The 23,425-nt window shown below is 39.1% G+C and overlaps 1 protein-coding gene across 3 annotated transcripts in view; it reads right to left on the minus strand.

Annotated features, from left to right (window-relative positions):
• The window catches only part of igsf11 (immunoglobulin superfamily member 11), a 147,509-nt gene that overhangs the window by 14,882 nt on the left and 109,202 nt on the right, over window positions 1-23,425 (minus strand). For 2 of the 3 annotated variants that reach the window (XM_036128724.1, XM_036128723.1), the window contains 2 exons: window positions 11,545-11,708; window positions 11,233-11,241 (listed from right to left, as the gene is read on the minus strand). In XM_036128724.1, the coding sequence (XP_035984617.1) occupies window positions 11,233-11,241; window positions 11,545-11,708 (173 nt within the window). The remainder of the gene's footprint in view (window positions 1-11,232; window positions 11,242-11,544; window positions 11,709-23,425) is intronic. The other variant, XM_012880262.3, reaches the window with a different exon arrangement.

The raw sequence follows: 23,425 nt of genomic DNA on the forward strand, positions 1-23,425 counted from the left end.
TTTCTCCCGTTTACTACCTCTGGTGTGTTTCCAGCCCGTCTGGGCTACAGTTTGGTTTCACAGCCTGTGATCCGTGTTTAAGTTGAGTTTTCTTCTAATAAAGATATCCAATTCACCTCTACAACAATCTGCATTTCAGTCCTCATTCTTTCTTTTATTTAGACTTAATCACACTCCGGTGGACGCTACTCAGAGGTATCAGAGGGAACTGTGCTGCATAAAAACGATGCTGCGGTTTTTCTGTTTTGCATTTGTAAAACCTCTTGAAGGCATTTAGTCATTTCCTTCCACATCACAATGACGCATTTTTGTTAACCATACAGGAGTTAAATAAAACACAAGAGTCTATGGTTAGGTGACAGAATCTTGAAGGTGTGAATACTTTTGCAAAACACTATAAATACTAAACTATGTCTCCCCATAAACGCTACACGAAAAAAGGGAAAAAAAATGCCAGTGGAAAGGAAACTGTCAATATATACAAGCCTCTGTTGAAGACACTCCAAATCTAATTTTATGCAACAGTGGAGATTACCACACTACTTTCCCAATTGGACAATGTAGACCAGAGAAATGTACATCAGTTTTTTTTTTTAGTTTCCATGACTGCAGTACTACACAGGAGGTGTGTTGTCCAGTCCTGTGCTTCCAGCCTCTATCGGATGTAATTGGTGACATTTGAGTTACCTGCAGAGGAAGTGTGGAGAATTCCTGTCTGAACAAGGAGGCGACGAATTGGAACTGGTGAGCCTGATTGCTTGGAGCGGAGGTGAAGCGGTCAACTTTACACATTAATATATGTGCCGGATATACAGAGAGAAAAGGCATGGTCACTGTAACAACAAATATTCTTTATAGGTATTTTTCTTTTTCTTTTTTTTTTGAGTTTCAAGTACAGGATTATTCCAAGGCTGTGAGTGAGGGAATTTTAAAGTGATCAGTTTAAGAGAAGAATCTGGACTCTTTAACTAGGGTTTGTAAATTCAGATCCTTTGGAAAAACCTGTGAATCTTTTCAAAAATAACTCATGCCCACCCAACCAACAGAAAACCTAATAGTCACAAATCCTGCACACATTCTTTGGACCTGATCAACAAAAAGCATGAAAGTTTAAACTCTCAGCTAGATCCCATGACATTATGTATTTCTGCAAAAGGCTACAGTGTAGCTTATCTGGTTGACCAAGTGGCCCCACATAGAAAAGCTGAAGCTCTTTGTAGCTAGGTACAAAGATAGGCTGACGTTTGATCCCTGTCCTGTGACTGCTCGTTATGTTGTTATTCACAGACCCATTTTTTCTCCTTATTTATAAGAAAAGAAGAATCAGAACCACCACCAACCACCCACGCCCCCCAAAAAAGAAAAGAAAGGACTTTTTGTCCATATTTTTTTTTATCAAAGAAACAAAATGATCTATCCATATTTGGGGTCAAGAGAACAGATAATCTATTTAAGCCACTAAGGCAGATTTTCCGGGATCAATGCGGTTATCCAAAATACCATGGCAAACATTCTCGAAAACAGATTAACATCATTTCTGTATCAAGGATTCACGCTGGCCTGAATTTCATAGGAGATCCATATCATGTATAAATGTTGACCTTCTAATAAATCAATCAATAAATACACAAACTTGGAGAAATGCACTAAAAAAGTTTTCATTGGTTGTAGAGAGAGAGAACCGCCTCTGAAATTTCTACTTTGACTTTCTTTAAAATGTAGGTAATGTTGGAGCTCTATTGAAAACTGTAAGGGTTATTACACTGAGACACCACATTGCATTCAGACTTTTGCTATTTGATCTATTTTCATTGGTCTAACAACAAAATTGACATCCTGTCTTCACTTTTGGAGGTGGTGGGGGAGAAGAAGACTTATCAATACAGTACAGAAATACCAATATTCAGAAAACTGTTTACAGTGCCTTAAAAAAGTATCAATAGCCCTGGAACTTTTTCATATTTTGTCATGTTACAAAAACTTTGACATATTTTGATGTAATATGATATACCAAGACAGAGTAGTGCATGATTGAAAAAAACAAATATATATTTTTGTTGTTTTGTTTTTTTGCATATATACGTTCACCCCTCTTTACACTGAAACACTCTCCAAAGCAAACGTCTGCCCACCCAGTTACCTTCAGAAGTCACTTAATTGCAATAGAAGGTGTGCGATATGTGGAGAATCAACAAACAGCATTTTGAAGACATACAGACAGGTCAGGGAGAACGTGCAGGGGAGCTTAAAGCAGGGTCGGGTTATACGATAATATCCCACACAACTGCAAACATTCAAAGACATCTCAAGGAAAGCATCACTCAGTGAAGCAGCTAAAAGTCCTGTTGTACCTCTGGAGGAGCTGCAGAAATCCACAGGGAAGGTGAGATAATTCCTTGAATAATATTTATTGTACACACCACAAATTGTGTCTTTATAGATGACTGGCAATGAGAAAACTGCTTGAAAGAAAACCTGACGCAACCTCATCAGCGGTTTGTGGTAAGCAATATGAGGTGCTAAATAAGGTAATCCTGGAATCTAGGACAGCAACTCCAACTATACAGCCATGGCTGTTATGGGTTGATTTAGACCAGAGCATATGTGTGGGCTATAATGGCCCAGTCAAAGTCCAGGCTAAACTTCAAAATGGATCATCACAGACATAGGTCAACCATACATACATCAAAACCTTCCAGCTGTAATACCTGCTAAAGGTGTTTGTTGTTTTTATTACAGTATTGACTAAGTGGAGGGTCAGGTCGGGATACAAATAAAATCACTCTTTTCAGATGTGTTTTCTATTGAAAAAAGTTCCTTAACCACATATTTCTTTACTGGCATGTCACAATGCATACTACTTTGTGTTGGTCACATAAAATCACAATAAACTACATTGGAGTCTGTGATTGTAAGTATTACAAAATATAGAAAAACTTAAAATGGTTTGCATGTTTGTAAAAAGCGTCGTATAGCACTAGAAGCAAAATAATTTTTGCTGTGCGTGTGTATTTGGATTGGAGGGTTTATCTGGATTATCTATCACCTAGCTTTCCAGGGGAAAGAGGTCAGGACATTTGATCACAGCACAGTAACAGAACGATGGACAGATTACAAAGACAGAGCAACACACGGACATTCAAACACCCAAACACAGGTACACTCCACAGATCCACATGCCAGCATGTTGTAATCCACCTCTCAGCCTGTCGGTTAATCAGACCAGATAAACAGGATCTGACCAATGTAGGCTGACGTTTAGACTGTTCAAGATTTAGTTAGAGGAACTTCTTATGGGGTCATTGTAGGTCCAAAACATAGGCAAGTAAAAGAGCAGATGAGCAACAACACATAATTATTTATGCTGTGCTATGTATTTACCAAAAAAACAAAGCCAGGAGTCCTCAGTAAAACCTTTGTATATCCCACTATTCTAAACCTTGTAAGGTTGCATTAGAAATAATTAATTGAATTAATACACTTCCTTAGGACTTTATCAGTCTCTCATATTGACAAAGAAAACTATTAACTCACTTTGTTACACTTTGTTTAAATGTGTACGTAGCTGTTAATCTCACTTCAAAACCGAGTGGAGGTCAGAAATCTGAGTGGACCAGTTACAAAAACTATTGAAAAGATTGTTTTCATCTTCAACCCACCTCTTGTAGATTTGCTGTTTGCTCATACCGTATTTAAGTCACTTTTCTTCATAGTTTGGCCGATCCTGCGACTTATAGTTAGTTGAAACTTTTATATGAATTTTAAATGGTAAATCATACTGACCAACATGAACCAAGTAGTAAACATTACCGTCTATAGCCGCAAGAGGACGCTCTAGGCTTGTCAAAACTATATGCTGCTCCTGTACCACTTAAGAATTGAAACATTATCTTATAGACAACAAATACTGAACACGCTTGTATGTTGCCTCACTGTTTCGGTCTGCATTCACGCAGCAGAGTGTTGTGTGGAGTATCTCAAAAGGAGAGCCCAGACTGAGACAGAACCTCGTTACTGAGCTGTCCGTGAAGCTAATAACAGTTAGCGCTAGCTTACAGCTAACCTTCCCGGTTGAAGTTGCTAGCTTGTTATACTAATTTACCCAATTCAACTACCCGGGCATTCATATTTTTCCGCCGATTGTGGATGCAATTCTGTATATTTGAATAAGTTATCAGATTAAATGTCAGTTTTTAGTCTTGGATTGTGTGAAATAAATTTCTAAATAAATGTGACATAGTCCGGTGCGACTTATAGTCCGAAAAATACGGTAATATTCAACAGTTTGTTGCATGTTCAACTCCAACAACCTCGAGGTGCCTTGTCTCTGTAAAAGAACTCCAGAACCCATCCACTAAAGTGTTTGACTGAAATTACATATTTGGGACGTTGTGATTAATGGCCTTTTGGCATGATGTGATACATACAGTAGAACATTGTTCCACGATTCAGGAGGTTTGTTTAGAAGAAGCTTTCTAAACTGTAGGCCATGCAGACTATATGTTCTTTTCACAAAAATGCATTCTCTAATCAGTCTGATCTAAAAGAGATATCACTATTTAACAGAAAGAGAAGGCGAAAGTTGGTTTTCTGTACATTCTCTTAGGATTTACTTGTTTAATCAAAGGGTAAATCTGCTGCTAAGTCTGCTCCTGGAAAATGTATTTAAATATATCAATGTCACAAGAAGATGACCAAACAATCCACACCAAAATGACAAAATGAACAAAATATTTGCCATCCTGGACCTTCATTCTAATGAACACAATTACCCGTATCCCGCAATCTCCCCTGAACTTTGTGTCATCTGTGTTTTGACTCTTAAGCTCTTCGTGTAAAACATTTATTCTGACCCTGAAAGGGTTTCTGTGCTTCAGAAACACTTGCATATATGGAGGACCATAACTGACAGAGAAAAGAAATAAAAGCAGAAATATATAAATGGCCCAATAAATAAAACAATACACTTAAAATGCACAAATTAATTTAGAAGGTGAGAATTTTATATTTAATAATATGTCTTTGTTTATAATGTCCCCTTTATTTGCTTACTACATTATTTAACTGACATTCAAATGTATTTTCGCTATTTCTAACACATCTTTTATTTATGCAATTGATTTGGAATTTTAACGAAAGCTTCCTGGATAGGAAGAGAAACGTCTTCAGCTTCAAAATAGAAGTCCAGTTGTTTTATTTTTTAACCTTTTTTTTGGATTGATCATGACCTGGGTGACTCAGAATCTTCCAACATCCAACCTAATACTAACTTCACAGTGGTCTCACAGCAGCCCCTTCCCGGCTGTCTCAAAAAACTAACGGCAGAAGAACGGGTTGCTTTCACGTAAATTTGCCAATAACACATGAAGAGTTAAGCTACATTTATTGCCAGAGCTGTCCTGGCAGACTGACAGAAGCAAGGCGGCCATACTTCAGTGCCACAGGGCCCTCTGGCAACTGCCAGCAGCCGAAGTGGGTGAAATGTCTTGTCCAAAGACAACAACTCAGACGGCCAGAGGTAGGGGATCAAACGGGCAACCTGCCGGTTATAGGACAATCCCCCTAACTCCTGTGCCACTGTTGCCCCAAGACAAATCATTAAGTACTTGCATCAACAGCAGGGACAGAACTTTCCTTCAGTAGAAGTTTTTTGGTAAATCCTGCTGTATGCTGTCCGTAGTTTTCAAAATAGTCCTTCCTTGGTAATGTCAAGGAAGGTTGTCCCTGGCTGGGAGCTCGCCATCAACAACAAAATCAAGCCAGACATCGTGCAGCGCGTGCACCGGGAAGACCAGCTGACGTGTGTCTCTTCTAAAAATGAAGTAGGAGGAGCTCCACTTGGTTTACTAGGTGAGGGGCAGGGCTCATGCCTATTGTGACAGAACAATCAAGAGGTTTTTGAAATGCCTCATTTTTAGACACCAACAAAACATTTAGCTATTGACCAAAATGAAAGGCTGCATTTCTTAGCTCTGGGACTGTTTCTAGAAGTACTAGTAGAAGAAGTAGACCCAAATGGCAGTACAAAAATGAGCAAAAAGTGAATTTTCAATAATAGGTCACCTTTGAATAAATAATGTGTTGGGAATAAAACAAAAGTGAAGGTTGATTAAATGATGTGTTAAATAAATGACAATACAAACAATAAATATGAAATTATGTCTCATTTTTAAATGAATTGGTAAATTTTAAGTTTATTGGTTTATACATTGGGATGTTTACATATTTATGCTTTTATTTTTAATTCTGTCATTTTGGGTCCGTCAGAGTCTATAGCCTGTTAACAGGGCTGCTTTCAGTTATATAGCACAAATACTTTTTAATGTTTAATGCTAAGTTCACTATTCATGCAGCTTCAGCAAACTGATGAGAGAGCTCAACAGAGAGAACCCCACCCTTCAACAGCAGACCCAGCTGCCAAAAGGGGCAGAAAAAGTAGTCAAGACTGATAAAGCATAAATCTCTGATTATTTCACAGCACTCTTACAACCTATCTCTTCACAATTTGAAGTCTGACATCTAACATCCATTATAGTTGAAGTAACCAAAAATATGAACTTTATCGGAGTTTAAACTGGAGGGACTGAAACATAAACCTAAGGACGTTCAACCAATCTGAAATGCATAAATTCGCCCTCTATAAATCTTCCCCCTGAAGGCTCAGAGTAATCTTGAAAGTATTACCTCTCTATCAGGATTATTTCTGAGGTAAATATCTACATAGGTTATCTATTTTACCCTAATATAGGCAGTGGAGGTGAAGGGGGTAAACAATCGCCCCACAAATGTACTCGGTTTCTTGGAAAATGTTTCTGAAGTTGAAATGCACATATTGTTAAGACAATGTTATTAAGACAAACAAAAAGTCACCTGGCCAAGAAAACAGACAAAAACAATACAAATTGCTCTGGGTTGCTAAATACCTGTTAAAAAGCACACAGCCTGGCTTATCTCATATTGCAAAGCTGGAACGTTATCTATGTAAAACTGTAAATATTTGTGGACCATAAAACACAATGCATGTGAGCAATAGTGTGAAAGTGGTTTTAACTGTTATTATTTACTTCTTTCTGTCAGAGAAAGTTTGATTTTCATTTAATTTAATATTTGTCAGTAAAAGCACCACTGATGGAAGCCAATTCAACAGAAAGCAGTGTTCTCATAAAAGCAACAGTTCTTCATACTAGTCTTTAAAAGTTTAAAGCAATGACAGTAGGATGGACTCACAGTGAAGCCCAGGTTTTATGGAGCTGATGTGTAATGGATAAATTATGACACGAGTAAAGCTACTAGGAATTTCTCAGATCTTATAAAATCCTAATTTACAAGCGATGTGTCATCTGAAAAGCAATGATAGGTTTGCTTTAAGGTGGTATAGAAATAAGGCCACGTCTAACACTAAGATAATAAAATTATGAAGGAAAACAATATTAGATAAAATGTATGGAAGAACATAGTAAGATCAAATTTTTCTATTTTTCATTTTACAGTAACTAAGTCGTTTACAACAGATATATCTGAACATGGCACTCAAGTTTGAGCACACAGAGTCCTGAGTGCGCTCACTAAAGTGCAAATGCGGCTTGGGCAAGAGTTCTGTTCAGTAATTGTTAATGGCTTTTAGCATCAACTATAATCATTCATGACACTTTCTCTCCACTTCCAAAATGACCTTGTACTTGTACTTCTTGGTATGTTCTGTCACCCCACACGACCCTTTTATTTCCTCACACACTGTTTGGGCAGGTCATATATTTCATGCACACAGTTTAACTGTGGTTCACTAAATATTTGTTGCTTTTAATGCGTGCGTGCACAGAGTGGGTGCCACTGCATATGTGTGATTCTGCATCTTAGTGGTGCTGTCTGTGGATGTGCTCTTTAATGCTATTTATTGTAACTATATGTTGTCTATTTAACCTCTGTTATTACTATCCGGGATTAAATCAGATTAAACTCTATCTGATTTAGCTCAGTTAGACTTACCAAAATGTTTTCTTTTTAGTTGTTTTTCTTTTCTTCCTTTTTTTTATTTGCTAAATACTAGAATATGGAGAGAGGTAATTGTTGGACATTGATTTCCTCAAATTCAAACATTTGCATGTACCAAACTATTTTAAACACTGTATATAATAGTTTGAAGGAGATAACCACAAATTTGACTCCTCTCAGCCAGTAGATGACAGACCCATGATTGTTTTGTTAGCATTAGCAAACAGTTAACTTAACTGTCCATAAGGAGAGCGGCAACATTCGCATGGCTTCTGAGCCCTTTTGCTTCTTTGAAGAGTAACTTATCCCTAAATGAACCTTTTTTTTAACTGTTAACATTGTTGTCTTAAAGAGTAATTATTTTGACAATTTACTGCATATTTGTTGAAATTCTTTTTTTTTTTGTCTAAACCTTAGTGTGGCGCCCACCTAAGGTTCAACAGTGTCTTGCAATGAATTTCAAATCAGTATTGCTATTGGTTAAAAAGTTTTTGTGTTGTCACTTGGAGAAACTGATGTCAGTAGCTCTGCTGCTATGAGGTACTGTATAAAAGCAGCTCTGTCTTATGCCTCGGTAGCAAGTGGGAATTTGAATAGTGAGTTTTTGCGGTCCTTCTATCGATTTTTCAGGTTAGCAATTTATTAGCTAAGCATTGAGTTTGTTTAGCATTTATTTTGCTTTTTTACTGGTAGCCCAGACCATGCCTAGTCCTCAGCTTGATTCTCAGCAAATACTTACGTTATATATCAGCCATGGGCCGCTCTGATTTTTAAGTATCGGCATTGGCGATGAAACGATCTGCATCATTCAAACTCAAGTTTGGATGGAGGGCAAGGTTGTCCTTTTTTTGCTCTGGTTGTGTATGGATTGTACGAGGATCTGCAATGTTTTTGCACCAGCAATCTGTTCGAGGCCATTTTTGAGTATGCGGGTATATGAATATGCCAGTATTTGTGTGTATGTGTGTTTGTGTCTGTGTGATGAGAACAGCTGCGATACAGAGCCTGTCGTGGGCGTGAGTTAATTAGTGCAGAAGATGATTGTGTTATTTGGGCGGCCGACCAGCACCGGGGTTCAAAGTGAAGGGAGGCAGGTGAGCTTGTACGGCCTGCAGCTGCATGTTAAACAACTCAAATGGAATCACAGAAAGGCCCGCGAGGGGGAGGAAACACTGAGTGAGAGAGAAGCAAGTGAGCAAAGGTGAGAAAGAAAAATTACAGAAAAGGGCTGTCAGGAGGGGTGGCAGATATTTTGAATTAAAAGTAGAAGATGCAACCACTCCTGGACTGGTGCAAGTTATCAAAAGATGTCCTTATTATGCTTAACATGACATTTACACAGACATGCAGTGCATAAGGGGCCTTACCAACTTCAGGGCAAAAATGTATATCTATATAGTCTCAGGAAGTTACTATAAGTTACAAACAGCATTTTCAAAAAAGGTAAGACGTTTTCTAAAAATTATCTTGTGAGATCTCTCCTGATAATTGTTCCATTTAGAAAACCTGGAAACATTTCCAGCAATATAGTTTCCTAAATATTGTACTGCTGCCAGAAGCACCGAATAGAAAAGAGTTGTGTGTTGGTTTTATTTAAGCTGATGTGTTTTAGCTCCAAATTTAAGCAAGATGCTTAATGTAGATTGATAACACGCTGGCTGTATTCAAAAATCCCTCCTGCCTTTGGGAGCGGTACATTCTCTAAAAGCAAGCAGCATGTAGCAACAAATGAAGATGGCAATGAAAACATTTATCTAGAGGTTATTAGAAATTGAAGAACTAAACATCAATATATTTTATCCGGATTTCTAATGTTATAGATTTACACAAAATCACTGGTGGAATAAAAATGGCAAATAGTTTTTTTTTTTTTTGTTGTTGTTGTTTTTACACATGAAATTGTGATGCATTCAGCCATCTTTACTATGATACCCCTTAATAAAATCAGTACATCCAATCACCCTCAGAAGTCCACTACTTAGTGTATATTTTTCACGTTTGCAGTTTACTCCCAGCATAAATATATATTTTTTCTATGAAGGCTTTAGAGGTTTGTTATTGAGTAGGTGTTAAGACAGTGGTAACTTTAGAAGAAATACAGATATCCACAGCTCGGGTGGGAAGATTGGCTGACTGGACAGCTAATCTACATTGCGATCCACAAATCTGTCCTTAATAGAACAAAAGTAACAAGAAGAAAGTAACCAGAAGCCTGCTCTCTAGTTTGCCACACACCATGTAAGGGACACAACAGAGGTGTGAAGGAGATGCTCTGGTCAGATGTGACCAAAATGAAATTTGTTTTGGGGGGCCAACAAGCAACATGCAAGTTAGATATGGCAGAAAACTAGCACCCTAAACACAGCATCCACACCATAATGCATGGAGATGGCAGCATCATTGGAAGAAAACCTGTTAGAACCAAAAAAAAGACCTGAGAATGGGGCAGAAGGTGACCTCCCAGCAAGACAAACCCTAGACGTTCAAACATGGGAACGCTTTGAAGAATTATGTTTATGGCCAAGACCAAGAAAATTATGAATTTGATCAAAACACGAGAATCTGTGGGACGAGTTAAAAACTGATAATCACAGGCACTATCCTATGAATCTGATGGAGATCATTTCAGCAGAGCTCATTACATATTACCATGCTGTTCAGATCTTGTTTGTGTTATTTATCTTACACTCCATAATAGTGCACTTCTTTATGCTGGTCTATCACACAAAAATCCATTTTAAAGATTTTAAGGTGAAAAAATTGAAAAGGTTTAGGATGTGGGAATCCTTTTCTTAGGTACTTTTTTTCAGATGTGAGAGATAATTGCTGTAATCTTTGTTGTTCTGCTCCTGAAATTATATGGTAACTGTTGCACTACATAGCATTGTGTAACGTGATCGTAGTTCAGTGCACTCAGGAAACATTTTCTCCATTTCTACAGTGTGCCACAGATGTACAGACACAAAGATAAAAACTGTTGTGAGTTCAGCAATTTAGGCCAAATGGCTGGACAGCTTTGAATACAGCCAAGGATGTGTCATGATCACCGCCATGAACCTGGGTAATTCTTGAGGTTCAGGATCCAAATTATATGACTTGAAGCATGCACACCTTGTGTGTTTTGGCAGGTTTGACATGCAGTTGGTTGTTGCTGGTTAAGTCTCTGTATCATTGGTGCTAACCACGACGTTCTCTTTGTGCTGTATCTGAGCAAACAGAAACAAATCAAGTCGTGTTTACCTGCTTTGACTGTAACGATGAGGGATGAAGCATAAAGACCATCCGCATGATGCATATTTGATAATATTGCATTAAGGAACAAGTTAGAAGTCTACCTTTCTCTTTTTACTGGACTGCTGTACAAATGGGTAGCACTTGAGTATGTTATTACACAAATGAATACAACTGCCTTCATAGCAGAGTGCTGACCTCTATGTCCAAACATCAATACTGTATTCTCTAACACTCCTTTAATTCTGAGCTTTTAATGCTTTTAAAAGGCCGGGGGTGTAATATCCTTTCATGATGAATGAATAGATGTGTTATTCATACCTGCTCTGGCTGGTTAGCGTTGGACAGCGGAATCACCATCCAGATTATGTTGAGGTTGGTGAGGGCAGCGCTGGTGGTAAAGGAGCAGGGTAGGATGGCCGCCTGGCCCCGAGCCACCTGGATGCTGCTCTGGGACACGGTCACTTCCAGGGCCTGGACACACACTGCATGAAGAAACAGGAAGCTGTGAGAGTCTTGGTTCAAAGAAAATAAATACACAAATAGCCGGGCAAAAAATATCCATGCTTATTGGCATCCCGATTAAAGAATGTATAAATAAGTCTAAAGTAATTCAGTTCATTTCAATTTTGTTCAAAGAACTTTATTAGTCCTGTAGTAACTAAATTAGTTGTTGTGATTAGTGATTCTGTGACTCCACTGTAGGATTTGGCCTAGAGTCACAAACTTCGGGCTTTGGGAGGTCCTTGATTTAATTTCAACTTATATTGCATTGTGCTGAAATTATCTTTTGAGGAAAACAACTGTTAGAAAAACTACATAAAAATAATCCCTAAAATCTTCAAACTACCCTAATTCAACATTACTCCTTCAAAGTGCAAGTTACCTTGTAACATGAAACTTTGTTGCGCATGCTTCAGTAGATCTTTTATATATGTAAAAGCATTGTTTCGCTTCTAAAATAAATTTGTGGTAGTTCTGTGCAAAATTACCATTATAATCATTGTTTTTTTTGGAGCGGACTCAGTCCAAACAGTGCAAAAATTCAATAAATTCATATTCATTCTTAAAAGGAGCAATAAGCCAAATTCCATTATTTTAGATCAAAAGAACTAAAAAATAATTTTGTGAAGAACTAAAGGTATCTTTTTAAACTATAGTTAAACGGCACATACTATCTCTCTGTGTTGTTCTCCAATCTCTTATTTGCCGGCCGCACATGCACAAACGTGCACATGCCCAGCTGCTAATCAGGGCTTACCCGCTTCCTGCGCATAAAATGACACCACCAGATACAAAATGGCAGAGAGCACACCCATCGCATCAAACTGTTCTCTTGCTAACAGCATCCGAAATTTATCAATTATGTACTTTTTCACGAGACATGTTCCTCTGAAAGGTGATGAGGGAGAAGGAGAAATGGGTGCAGAGTGCTAGAGCAGAGATAGAGAGAGGCATGGCTTGATATACATCTTGTTTTGGTCTACAGACAGTGCTCAAGCTCCACCTAGTGGTGAAAAATTGCTTATTGATCCTTTAATCGATGTACATAATCACAGAAAAAGCATAAAATGCATTTTCCCTCCATGTGTTTTCCAAAGGACAACTTCTTCCATAAAATACACAACATAATAACCTCCTTCCACTCACATGATAATAAAGGCATCACTACGTCACAATCCTCAACAACACTGTTTGCTGTGGATCACTTCCAGTTCCCAGGAACCTCCCGTTCTCGGGACCTGAGCTGGTTCTCACACACTCTGTAGTAATTGACAAGTTCAGGAAACCCACTATCTTATGATAGACATTCACTCACCAATGAAGATCAATCTATATCAATTTCACTAGAATGGCTATGCTCTCTCATCTTTTCCATTTCAAAGGATGGCTAAAAAGAGGTAGCCTTATCATTGCATCCTATTTATCTCCCACAGGAGACAGTCAAGACAAACTAAATAATAACTCATAGTAGGCCTGAGCAATTAACCGAAAATTTACCAATACCAAAATGTATGACAATAACCGACGTCATTTTGCACTTGTCAGTATTTTCAGTATATTTTGAAAAATGAAAAGAAAAGTAATTTTTGTCTTCTTTTTTTTTGGCAGTGTATAGGTAGGCTGGGTTGCATGTAAGGTCTGTAGTCACGTTTCTCGTCCCCATCCTATCTGAAAGAAGAAGTGAAAGAAGACGACGAGGTTGAAGAAATGTCAAATGTTGCAGTGCCAGTAGAGCTGATCAAGGATGAAGAGGAGCAGCTGTTAAGTATGTTTCTAGGGGGTTAATGTTATCGTTCATTTATCGTTATCGCGGTGAACTGCTTAGTATATTGTGATACTGACTATATCGCCCAGCCTTGGCTCATTGACACTTTTCATATGCAAAATGATAAATAGTAAAAAAAAAAAAAGTTTGTCTGTGGTCCAAAAATCATAGCACCAGTGATTTTAGTAAGAACAATGGTGTCTTAATGTGGGATCTTCCTACTCTGTAAAGAGATACTACCCACTTAGTTTTTGTTTTTTTGTTCAAAACAAATTTCACTGTGAGATTAGATTACTGAAATAGACTATTTTATTTGAGGCATTCAACACAACTACATACATACAATTGTGGAAAGAGTTGTCTGTAAATGCAGTCTAACCAGAGAAGTAAAACTGTCTAATAAAAGTTTCTTCTGTACTATAGAATCGTTACAAACATGGAGAATTACCTCCCTGCTTCTCATTTTATTCTATACACACAGACTACATGTAGTTTCCCTTTATTTTTTAGGTACTGGCTGCTGGAGCGTGTTCAAGCCTCCATTGGGTGTCAGGGAACAACTCAGAGAGGCTATAAGCATGTAGGTGTTCCATGTTTTAAAAAGTAAACACTATTGTTAACCCCCTCCGCGCATGTTTTCTTTATTCTCATTAAATGTATACAGCAAAACAAACATGGTGTGAGAAGAACAAAGTGACTCTTTTGCAATGCTCTCAGCAGAAACAAACAGACATCTACACCACACTGTGGAGGATCACATGAAAAATGGAACAGTCAGAGAGGGAAAAACGATGCGTTGTCTCCTGAGTTATTTGTATTATTTATCATTTTAAAACAATGTTAAAACTTCGTCACTTCTAAGTCGATATCAATGTGTCCTGAATAATTAGCGTTTTTTTTTGCTTCATTAAACCTTTATTTAGCCAGATAAACGACCCACTGAGATCAAGACCTCTTCCACAAGTGTGACCTGGCCAAGATAGCCAGCGACACACAAGACAGACAAAGCAACCATTAAAGTAATAAAGTATAAAGTAATAAGGCATAAAATACTGCCATTATTGTTACAGTAACAATATAACATTTCAAACATTAAAAGTTTAAGATCAACCTTACAAACTGGAATGAAACAATTTTTTTGATCAAGTGCATTGCTTCCGGTGGGCATAGGTCTGAAAAATCAACATCATAACTTATTTTTTGTGTATCGAAACAAACTAAAACGCCAAGGAGAAGCCCCACATCTGTACTCATCTGTCAGTCGTAACGAAGCCAGGAAGACAAATCTGTGCATGCGGCATCTATTTTTAGACAGGCTAAAGAAATTACAAATAAAATTAAGTTAGATCAAGCCTGCAAGCGTGCATCCATGTCCAAAAACCCAGATGGGAAGTAATCTTATCTAAACATGGTAAGGGGGTGGAGGAGGAGGTTGATGCACTGATATGATTACAAATAATTGATCACTTCCTGCGAATGGTCCCTGTTACTGATATTGTAAGATGATGATCCCACTGCAAATCAATCACAGAAACCATTGGATTGTGGTTGGGATTCATGCACTGAACCCATCGTATGCACTTCAGAAGTTGCAGTATTGCTCGGACCATAGGGAATTCAAAGCTTGAGAACATTTTAACAGATATTGGTATTGAACACTGCTGGCCTGTTCTGACAGCTGATCCCTGTTTCCCTGTCTGCCAGAAACCTGCTGGACCTCCCACTCTTCCCTGCTGCTGGCAGACATCACAAGCCCCGCGGTCTCACTGATGGGCCAGCGGGAGATAAGACTGCTCGGCTCTGTTGTGGTTCAGGCTCACGAAGAAGACTTCCCATGAATTATGCACCCAATTTCACTTAGAGGCATTGTATTCCCTGCAATGCCAATATGTATCATTTACAGCGGCACGATTCTCCTCTTCAGTGTAGCCGCTCAGCGTACGAAGTGCGGCGCCTTCTCCTCGTACTGTGTGCATCGCAAGCTCGCTAATTACCGCCATCACCTGTTCTGATATGCATGTGAGGTCGCCATTATAAATGCAATAAATGTTTTCAGTCGCTACACTAATCTGATCCTCTTATATCATCCGTGTGCAGTGTTCACTTCCTGGTCCGAATGCATCTACGTTCTTATTCGGGAAATCAACAGCGACGAGGATGACGTTCACGTTAAGAATTAGAAACGAAGAAGACCGTCCTAATATGCCTGGAAAGTTGGAGTAGAGGGCGTCAGAGAAAGAAAGCAAGACAGGAAGACATCAAGGAAAATAAAGATTCCAGAGGAGTGAAGATGGAAGGAGCATCTCATCATCTCTAAGCCTCCTCCAAGGCTGCAGTCTCTCAAGCCCACAACAGCTGGAGGGCTCATTTCAAAACACTGGATTAGAGAACCTTCATGCTCCAAGCATCTAAGCTCCCACGACCAAACACACACACACACACACACACACACACACACACACACACACACACACACACTTAAAAAAAAAATCACAAACAAGGGTACACATGGCGTTCATACACTGCGCCTTTTGAACTCAGAAGCATGCACATGAAATGCTACCCACTGCAATGAGTGCGCATCCAAACTCATCGGTCCATGTCATTGGCGACATGTATGGTGGGCCTTCAGGGACACTTTGAAGAGAGAGAGAGAGAGAAAGCAGCAGGAATTGCTTGGCATTGCCTCATTATTGAGCACATTTCTGTCAGAGCTTCTCGCCAGTTCTTCGGCTCCATGCTTAAAGTGCCTGGTCCACAGCTGATCCTCCAGAATTCACCCATAAATTCTTTGATAGGCAAAGGGTGAAGGGGGAGTCATTCACTCCCAAAAAAAATGGACTCCTACAGACATACATACTGTGTGCTATTAGGCTGCAATCAGATTCACACAGTAAATCTCTTTAGGCTATTTACACAAAAATGCATATTCAAATCTACCAGTTGGGATTATTTCTGCTACAGCTAAAATAAAAAATAATGGTCCCTGGGGAAGGCACATAACCCCAACCTGTCTACTCATCTGCAAATTGATGTATGAATGTATGCCGGTTTGTAAATATGACAGGATAAATGTGGCTCTATAAGCCACTTGTAGTGGTCGGATTCACTAAAAAGCTATCCTTAATTTCAGTCCATTCACCATTTGAACTCACTTGTGGATTTCAGTGGCTGGCAGTGCGCAGCAACAGGTTGGGGTGAGATATTGCTGTGTTAAACTATGCCATGTATAGAAGTCAGTAAAGCCTATGTGCTTTTCATTATTGTAAATGCCTGAGGTAAAGGATAACTAATTATTTGTAAATATGTAATGAAATAGGATAAAAAAAATTCACATCACTGGCAGATTTAGATTTAAAATAATTAAGTTATTTTCTGAATGGAAATGACACAGGCATCTCTCAATGTAAAAAGGATTATGCATTATGAAAAAAATGCCTGTTTGCTTAGGCTTTTGTAAAAAAAAAAGAAAAAAAATACCCTTCTGAATAATCAGTAGCAAAAATCTTTCTTAGTAACGGGAAATGAAACCTTTCTTACAATTCACAACCAGCTGTTTGCATGTTTCCATTTCATGACATTACATTTTGATGATGTATCTTTGCTGTCGTTGGGGTAGGAAGGCCTCCATGCCATCACTCTAATCTTTGGGTCATTCAAGATTCAAGTTGGTGCCCTGGTTGGACCACTCTAAAACATGTTAGTATATTTTGGCCATGGTGTAACTTTACACTGGTGTAATACCTAGGTACAACTACAGTAATTTTATCCTGTACTTTAGTACAGGATAAAGTACTTTAAACCTAGGCCTATTAATCTCCACTACACAAAAACAATTTATTTGGGAAACATGACAAAACTGAAATGCAAATATTGGGCCTTGTTTTTTTTTTACAATATCTATCCTCGGGGATGGGTCCGCCACATAGACTGATGAACATAGAAAGTATATAAGTGAGCTGTCCATCTCACTAGTTACCATCCAACCCGTCCCATTATCCTTTAGACAATCACCTTATTCAGTCACCTCTGACTGTAGCCCTGAGCTGCCCTAAGGCAACCTGACAAGTAAATTAAAACAACTAACTCCAAATGCATACCATCTACCGCCCATGGCAATGCATTGAAACCCAGAGACGGGGTTGAGCTGCAATTTTGCTCTCACTGGGTACATCTGCATAAATGCATTAGTTAAAACGGAGTTGGTGGTAAGCCCTTCATAAATTATTTTCAAGGATATAGGTAACTCATCTTGATTTAGTGTTGTCTAACATCTCCCTGCTAGAATGAGGTGCAAATAGGTGAAATTAGGGAGAGGGGGAGAAAAGGACAAGGGGATGCTGCTGCTTCCAGAGAGGACTAATAGCTAAACTGACCTGAGGCAACACCTGTAGTGCAGCGTAGTGAAAGAGAGACCATCAGCTCAGTTAAAAAATATGGCTCTTCCTCATCGTTTTGGAATCCAAGTGTCATAACTGCTGTTGGGTAATGCATGAGAAATCCACACACCTCGGAGAGGCAGATGTGAGCTCACTTTCTCTGTGAGGCTAAGGTGAAGCCCTGACGGGATGGAGAACTAATGTGTCCACTCTCTCTCTCCCTCCCTTAGAGACACAGAGAGAGCGAGAGAGAGAGAGAATCCCTGCACTGCAAGTCATTTGCATCTTGTGTTGTTTTTTTTTTATTCATGTGGCCTTTTTTTATTCACAGGCTTCACTTTTATTTCTCTTTCAAACAGATGCATGTGATGCTGAGATGGACTGTGATGAGCTTCTGGCACAGCTTAACTGGCAGGCTAGGACACACACACACACACACACACACACATACACACAATATGTGCACATGCAAAAGTCAGAAGACTGATTATGCTGCAAAGACAAGGACTACAGAAAGACAATACTTTTATACATATGTAAAAGTGATATGAATAAAATATTTAATCTTTGTAAGCCGTTATAAATATTCTTTATCTTAGACCTTGACCTTCCACCCAATAACTACAATTCTGAGCTGACGTTAAGCATTTCTTTTCTGTACGAGTAAGTATTACCAATGCTTAGCCACCTTGGGCAATGTAAATTTTCCTTGAATCTAGGTCTACTTCCTGCTGTAGGCTTGAAAGTTGAAAATTATTATTGGGTTTAATGTTTCAGCTGCACCCTTGGACCCAAACAACCGTTTTGATTGCCCTAATTCTGTTACATCCACGTTCAAAATACATCTTCTGGAAGATCAAAAGAAAAAAAAAAAGAATCAAAACCATGTAATTAACCACAGTAATGATCATATCTACGTATGGCTTCATGTGCTCTGACACCTGTGTCATCAAACAAACCAAGCGTTGTGTCCTGTCCGCCTGTGGACCCCAGGGCTTCTGGATGAGTTTGGTTATTGTGGAAGCGGACCTTGCCTGGTTGCCCCTGCCTGCGAGGCACCAGGGTGACCCAACAAGCGAGCAAACACATTCCTGTGAAACTCAGGTGGTGAAACTGTGTACCCAGCTGCTGGATCGCAACTCATCAAGCACTTGAGTCGGAGCGCTGAAGTGGTAAAAATGTGTTGACAACGCCAACAGTTTTCACTACAAAGATCTAATTATCATTCCTTGCTGTAATAACAATGCTATGCACTTGTAATCAATTTTGAAGCTTTTTTTCCCCCTCAGCATCCATACTGGTTTTGCAACACTTGTTTGGTTTTGGTCAGACTCTGTGCCAGGTGTTATTCTTTTACATCTGAATTTCTATTTTCAAAGCAACAGAATATTATGTTTTCAATGTCTTAACCAATTTACTGCACCCTCCACACTCATTGGCGCCCAGGGGAAAAAATTCAAAGATATAGTGCCATACTTACAAACAGTTTATATATAACCAAAACAATATTTTCAATTTATAGCTTATTCATGTAGCTTGCTTAGAAGATCTGGGAACTTTTATGTGATAATTCAGAACTCCCTGTTTCTCTGCAGTATAAATATGACATGGCACAGAGGCCCATTTCTCCTGCTTACTAAATGGGACAGAAAAGAGAATGTGACATTACGGTATAGCTTATGTGTCTTGTTTGTGTCTGTGTGTTATTACACTCTCAAGTATCAGTAAAATTTAAAGAACACTAAGGAGAAGAATTATCTGAAAACCAAATTATTCCAGATTTGTCTGCAAATGTTTCCTATTTACCATACTTCTTTGTTTTGAAATAGTTTTACTGGTCATTGATTGTAAAACGCCCTGCGACAGACTGGCGACCTGTCCAGGGTGTACCCAGCCTCTCGTCCATTGACAGCTGGAGATAGGCACCAGCACCCCTCACGATCCCAACAGGGATAAGCATGATGGAAAATGGATGGATGGATGATTGTAAAACAACATACAAGGGAACGAGCAGTTTAACCGCTCTTATTCCATCAACTACATTGCACCCCAACTCTGAGCGTTTTATTGAAGCTTTTATGTTTCAAAGTGAGAAAATTCTCCCCATTGTTTACTTTAGAAATACGTTGAGATTTCTTCTGCATACAAACTCAACACTAAGTGAACACTTGGATATCTTGTTAAGTGTTGTCCTTTCACATTTAAGTTTTTTTTTTAATACATCTTTCTGTACATTAATGCTGTTGACCTTTCAGGGATGTATTCATTGCATAACATTTGCACTTGCCATCTCCCTATATGCCTGAATGATGGTGTTTCCATCTCAAAGTAAACAAACTGAACCTTTAGGACAGGCTTGTTTGTAGCTAAAGTCCAAAGGGACCCTGGTACAAAAGGTCTTCATTAATATTTTACACAGAAACAAACGCTTGCACTCTCCAATTTGGATGATAGAACAGCATCTGCAAAAGCCTAAGCAATTGCATGTTATACCTATATGCACACTAGTAGTGTAAATGCTTATCATATCATAAATGTATTATCATCCAAATGACAAATTCCATTAAATTAACACAATCTTTTCCATTGTCTTTCTATTTTTATGCTTTGATTTTTTTTCACTATGATGTCTGGCCTGCAGACACATTCCCACTAGAAGAGCCGTTAAAACCTCTTCTTCTTCCTCATCCTCATCCCCTGCCCCACCCATTAGAGCTGATTTATTAGCCACAAATGCCAACCCCAATGCAAGGCTCAGCGACTAGCCTACATAGCCTAATACTCATCTCTAAACTGTCCTGCGTCCCACTACTGCAGCTTATTGCCGTGCCTAATGCACTGCTAGAATAAACTCATAGCATAAGCTTATGCATGTACCATTAGTCACCATATTTGTATCCTTAAAAATGTCCTGATCACGAAAAGGAGAGGTTGCTACATTTCTGCAAGGTTGAATAATAGAGTTATAATAAACGATTTTATAGCAAATTAAAAAAAACTCATAGCATTAGCCGAAATATAATCTAAATACAATACAGTGTAAAAGAACCGCTACTTGTTCAGAAATGATCAATCCCAAAGTACAATATTTTTAGAGCAACAACACCAAGATCAACCGTTGAGCAAATCAACTCATATCAACAGTGGGACCCTGTGATGGACTGGCGACCTGTCCAGGGTGTACCGATAATCGCCCAGTGACGGCTGGAGGTCACAGGTCATGAGCAGGTATTGGCATTGGATGAATGGACAATATTGGGACCTATACGAAAAAAAAAGGGGCAAACAGAAGTAGTGTGCTCGGATGGATACACTGTGCGAGCAGAAGGCTAAAGTAGGCCACTGCTCTTGTGCAAAGTTAAGCCTGAGCACTGGAAGACTACTGCTAAAGCAGCAAACAGATGGCTCCGCGCATGCAGCCCTGGACGTACAGCTAACACACACAAACACATGCATACAAGGCCCAAAACACACCAAGTACAAAGTTCAGTGAAGTACACTAATCACAACTAATCACATATATGCCGATTTAATCTGAAACATCCTCCGTTGCACTCACCCGTAGTTTGCTGCATAGAGAACGTAAAATGTTGTTTTGCAGGTTGCCAGCACATGCTCTTCTCTGTTTTAACTGACAGCTGAAGAACCAGACCTGGACTGCAACCCCCCCCCCCCCCCCCCCCCAAAAAAAAAAAAGAAAAAAAGAACAGACCCCCAGCTTTCTGTCAGTCACGAGCCACATTGTACCTTTCATACATCTCTGTGTGTAGTAACTCCTCTTTCTGGCAGACTGGCATGTTTGGCAACCCCGCCGCTGTCTGCATGTAAATCTAACATTCTGGCAAGAAGACAAATCTGCCAGTAAGATGACATGATTGGCAAGAGGCTTTTTTTCCCCCCTATTTGGCAACCGCCATGTTTATTTCCCTTTTAAGTTGTTTCCAATAGCCTGCTTGTGCCAAGGACATCACCAAATGAAACGGTAAGCTATGACTTATCTTGGCTTACAGGTACAGAACGTAGCCAGGTAATAGTCGGCAACGTACAATAAGCGCTAAAAAAGCAGCACTCCCAAGACTGCTTTTATGTCACTTGGATGGGGGCATTAATAGGATTCATTAGTCAGATTCCTTTGTTCAGAAGGTGTTAGTCTCTTTCCATCAACTAAATGAACCATTAAGCAAACACCATGACTTGTTTGAACAGACTGACTCCCCACGAACTGGTGCAAAAGCACTCCTTCAAAGTTCTCTTTAAAAAAAAAAGCCTTAATTGATGCTGCCAGGGCTTGAAACTGCTCTGCTGAAAACAGGCAACATGGCACGTTTTCCTTTATGTTGTCGGTCAAGGCTAGACTGCTGGCACCGCCTGCGACAACGACAGGTTAAGGCAGCCGCCTCAGCCGCTCCGTCGCCCAGCCAGAGCCAGCAGACAGCACTAGGTGTTCGATTCCTGGAACTAGCCGTTAGCCTTAGGTAAGCGTGTCTGATGCCGCTGTGTTGTTAATTGGCTCGAAGAGAGAAGATTGCTTCTTTCGCAAACTCTTTTTGCTCCCCTTTGTTCTCGACTTTGATGCCTTTCCCACTAACTCTCTGTGGTTTGATCTCTCCTTAGCTGCATTTCTCACCCAGTAGCTCTCTAAATGAGGACAGTGATTTTAAGGCCACCTGGGAGCATTAGCTCTTTTTTTTTTTTTTTTTTTTTTTGCTAGAGAGCTGGTCAGTGCAGCTCTCTAGCAACGGCGACCTATAATTATTTATTCTCTGATTGAATCACTGTGTAGCCGAACCTTGCTTAACTCAGTGCCACTCAGAAGCACTGTTAGAAAAAAAAAAATAACGTGGCTGAATGTTGCTGCCAGCTACGGGTGTAGCCTGGGAAAGTAGTACACTGTACTGGCAACACTCTGATGGTTATGGTACGACTGATTGCAGGACTTTTATGCAAAGAATTTGAAATTTTTTTGTTTTAAAACTGATAAAAATCCAAAGTGCTGATACTAGTATCTTTATCAAAAACTTTTCTTTAATGAGGAGCAACGATGTTCTAGTTGCGGAGCCTGAGTCTGAACCAGCTACGGTTCTTTGTCAGTAAAAACCACCTGGACTTTCAAGGAATAAGTCAGAATGAACAACATGAAAAGTGAGATTCATTATTCAGTGAAAGATTATATTACAGATTACGGTTGACAAAATAGGTGTTAATACCATAAATAAGTTACAAATAACAGAAACATTTACTGTAAAACATTTTAACAACTGCTTGGTATTTTGAACTATTATTGTAGTTGCTTTTTCCACAATGGATGCTATTAATACCAGGGATAGCATGTCGGGGTTTTAATTGTGCCGGACAGGTAAGTGATATCTACAAACACCAATTAATAGAGATAAGCACATCCAATGAGGAGTAGTGTCCTGCCTGCGTGACAGACAGAGATTTAGATTTCAAAAATAGACATTTTCCATTTGCTGCTTTATATAAAACATGCTAAAAATAAACAGAGCGCTGATGCATGGATGGTATTTAGGATTTAGAAATCTGCACGGAAGGT

Source organism: Fundulus heteroclitus, unplaced genomic scaffold (genome assembly GCF_011125445.2).
Source record: "Fundulus heteroclitus isolate FHET01 unplaced genomic scaffold, MU-UCD_Fhet_4.1 scaffold_113, whole genome shotgun sequence".
In the NCBI taxonomy this organism is placed as follows: Eukaryota; Metazoa; Chordata; class Actinopteri; order Cyprinodontiformes; family Fundulidae; genus Fundulus; species Fundulus heteroclitus.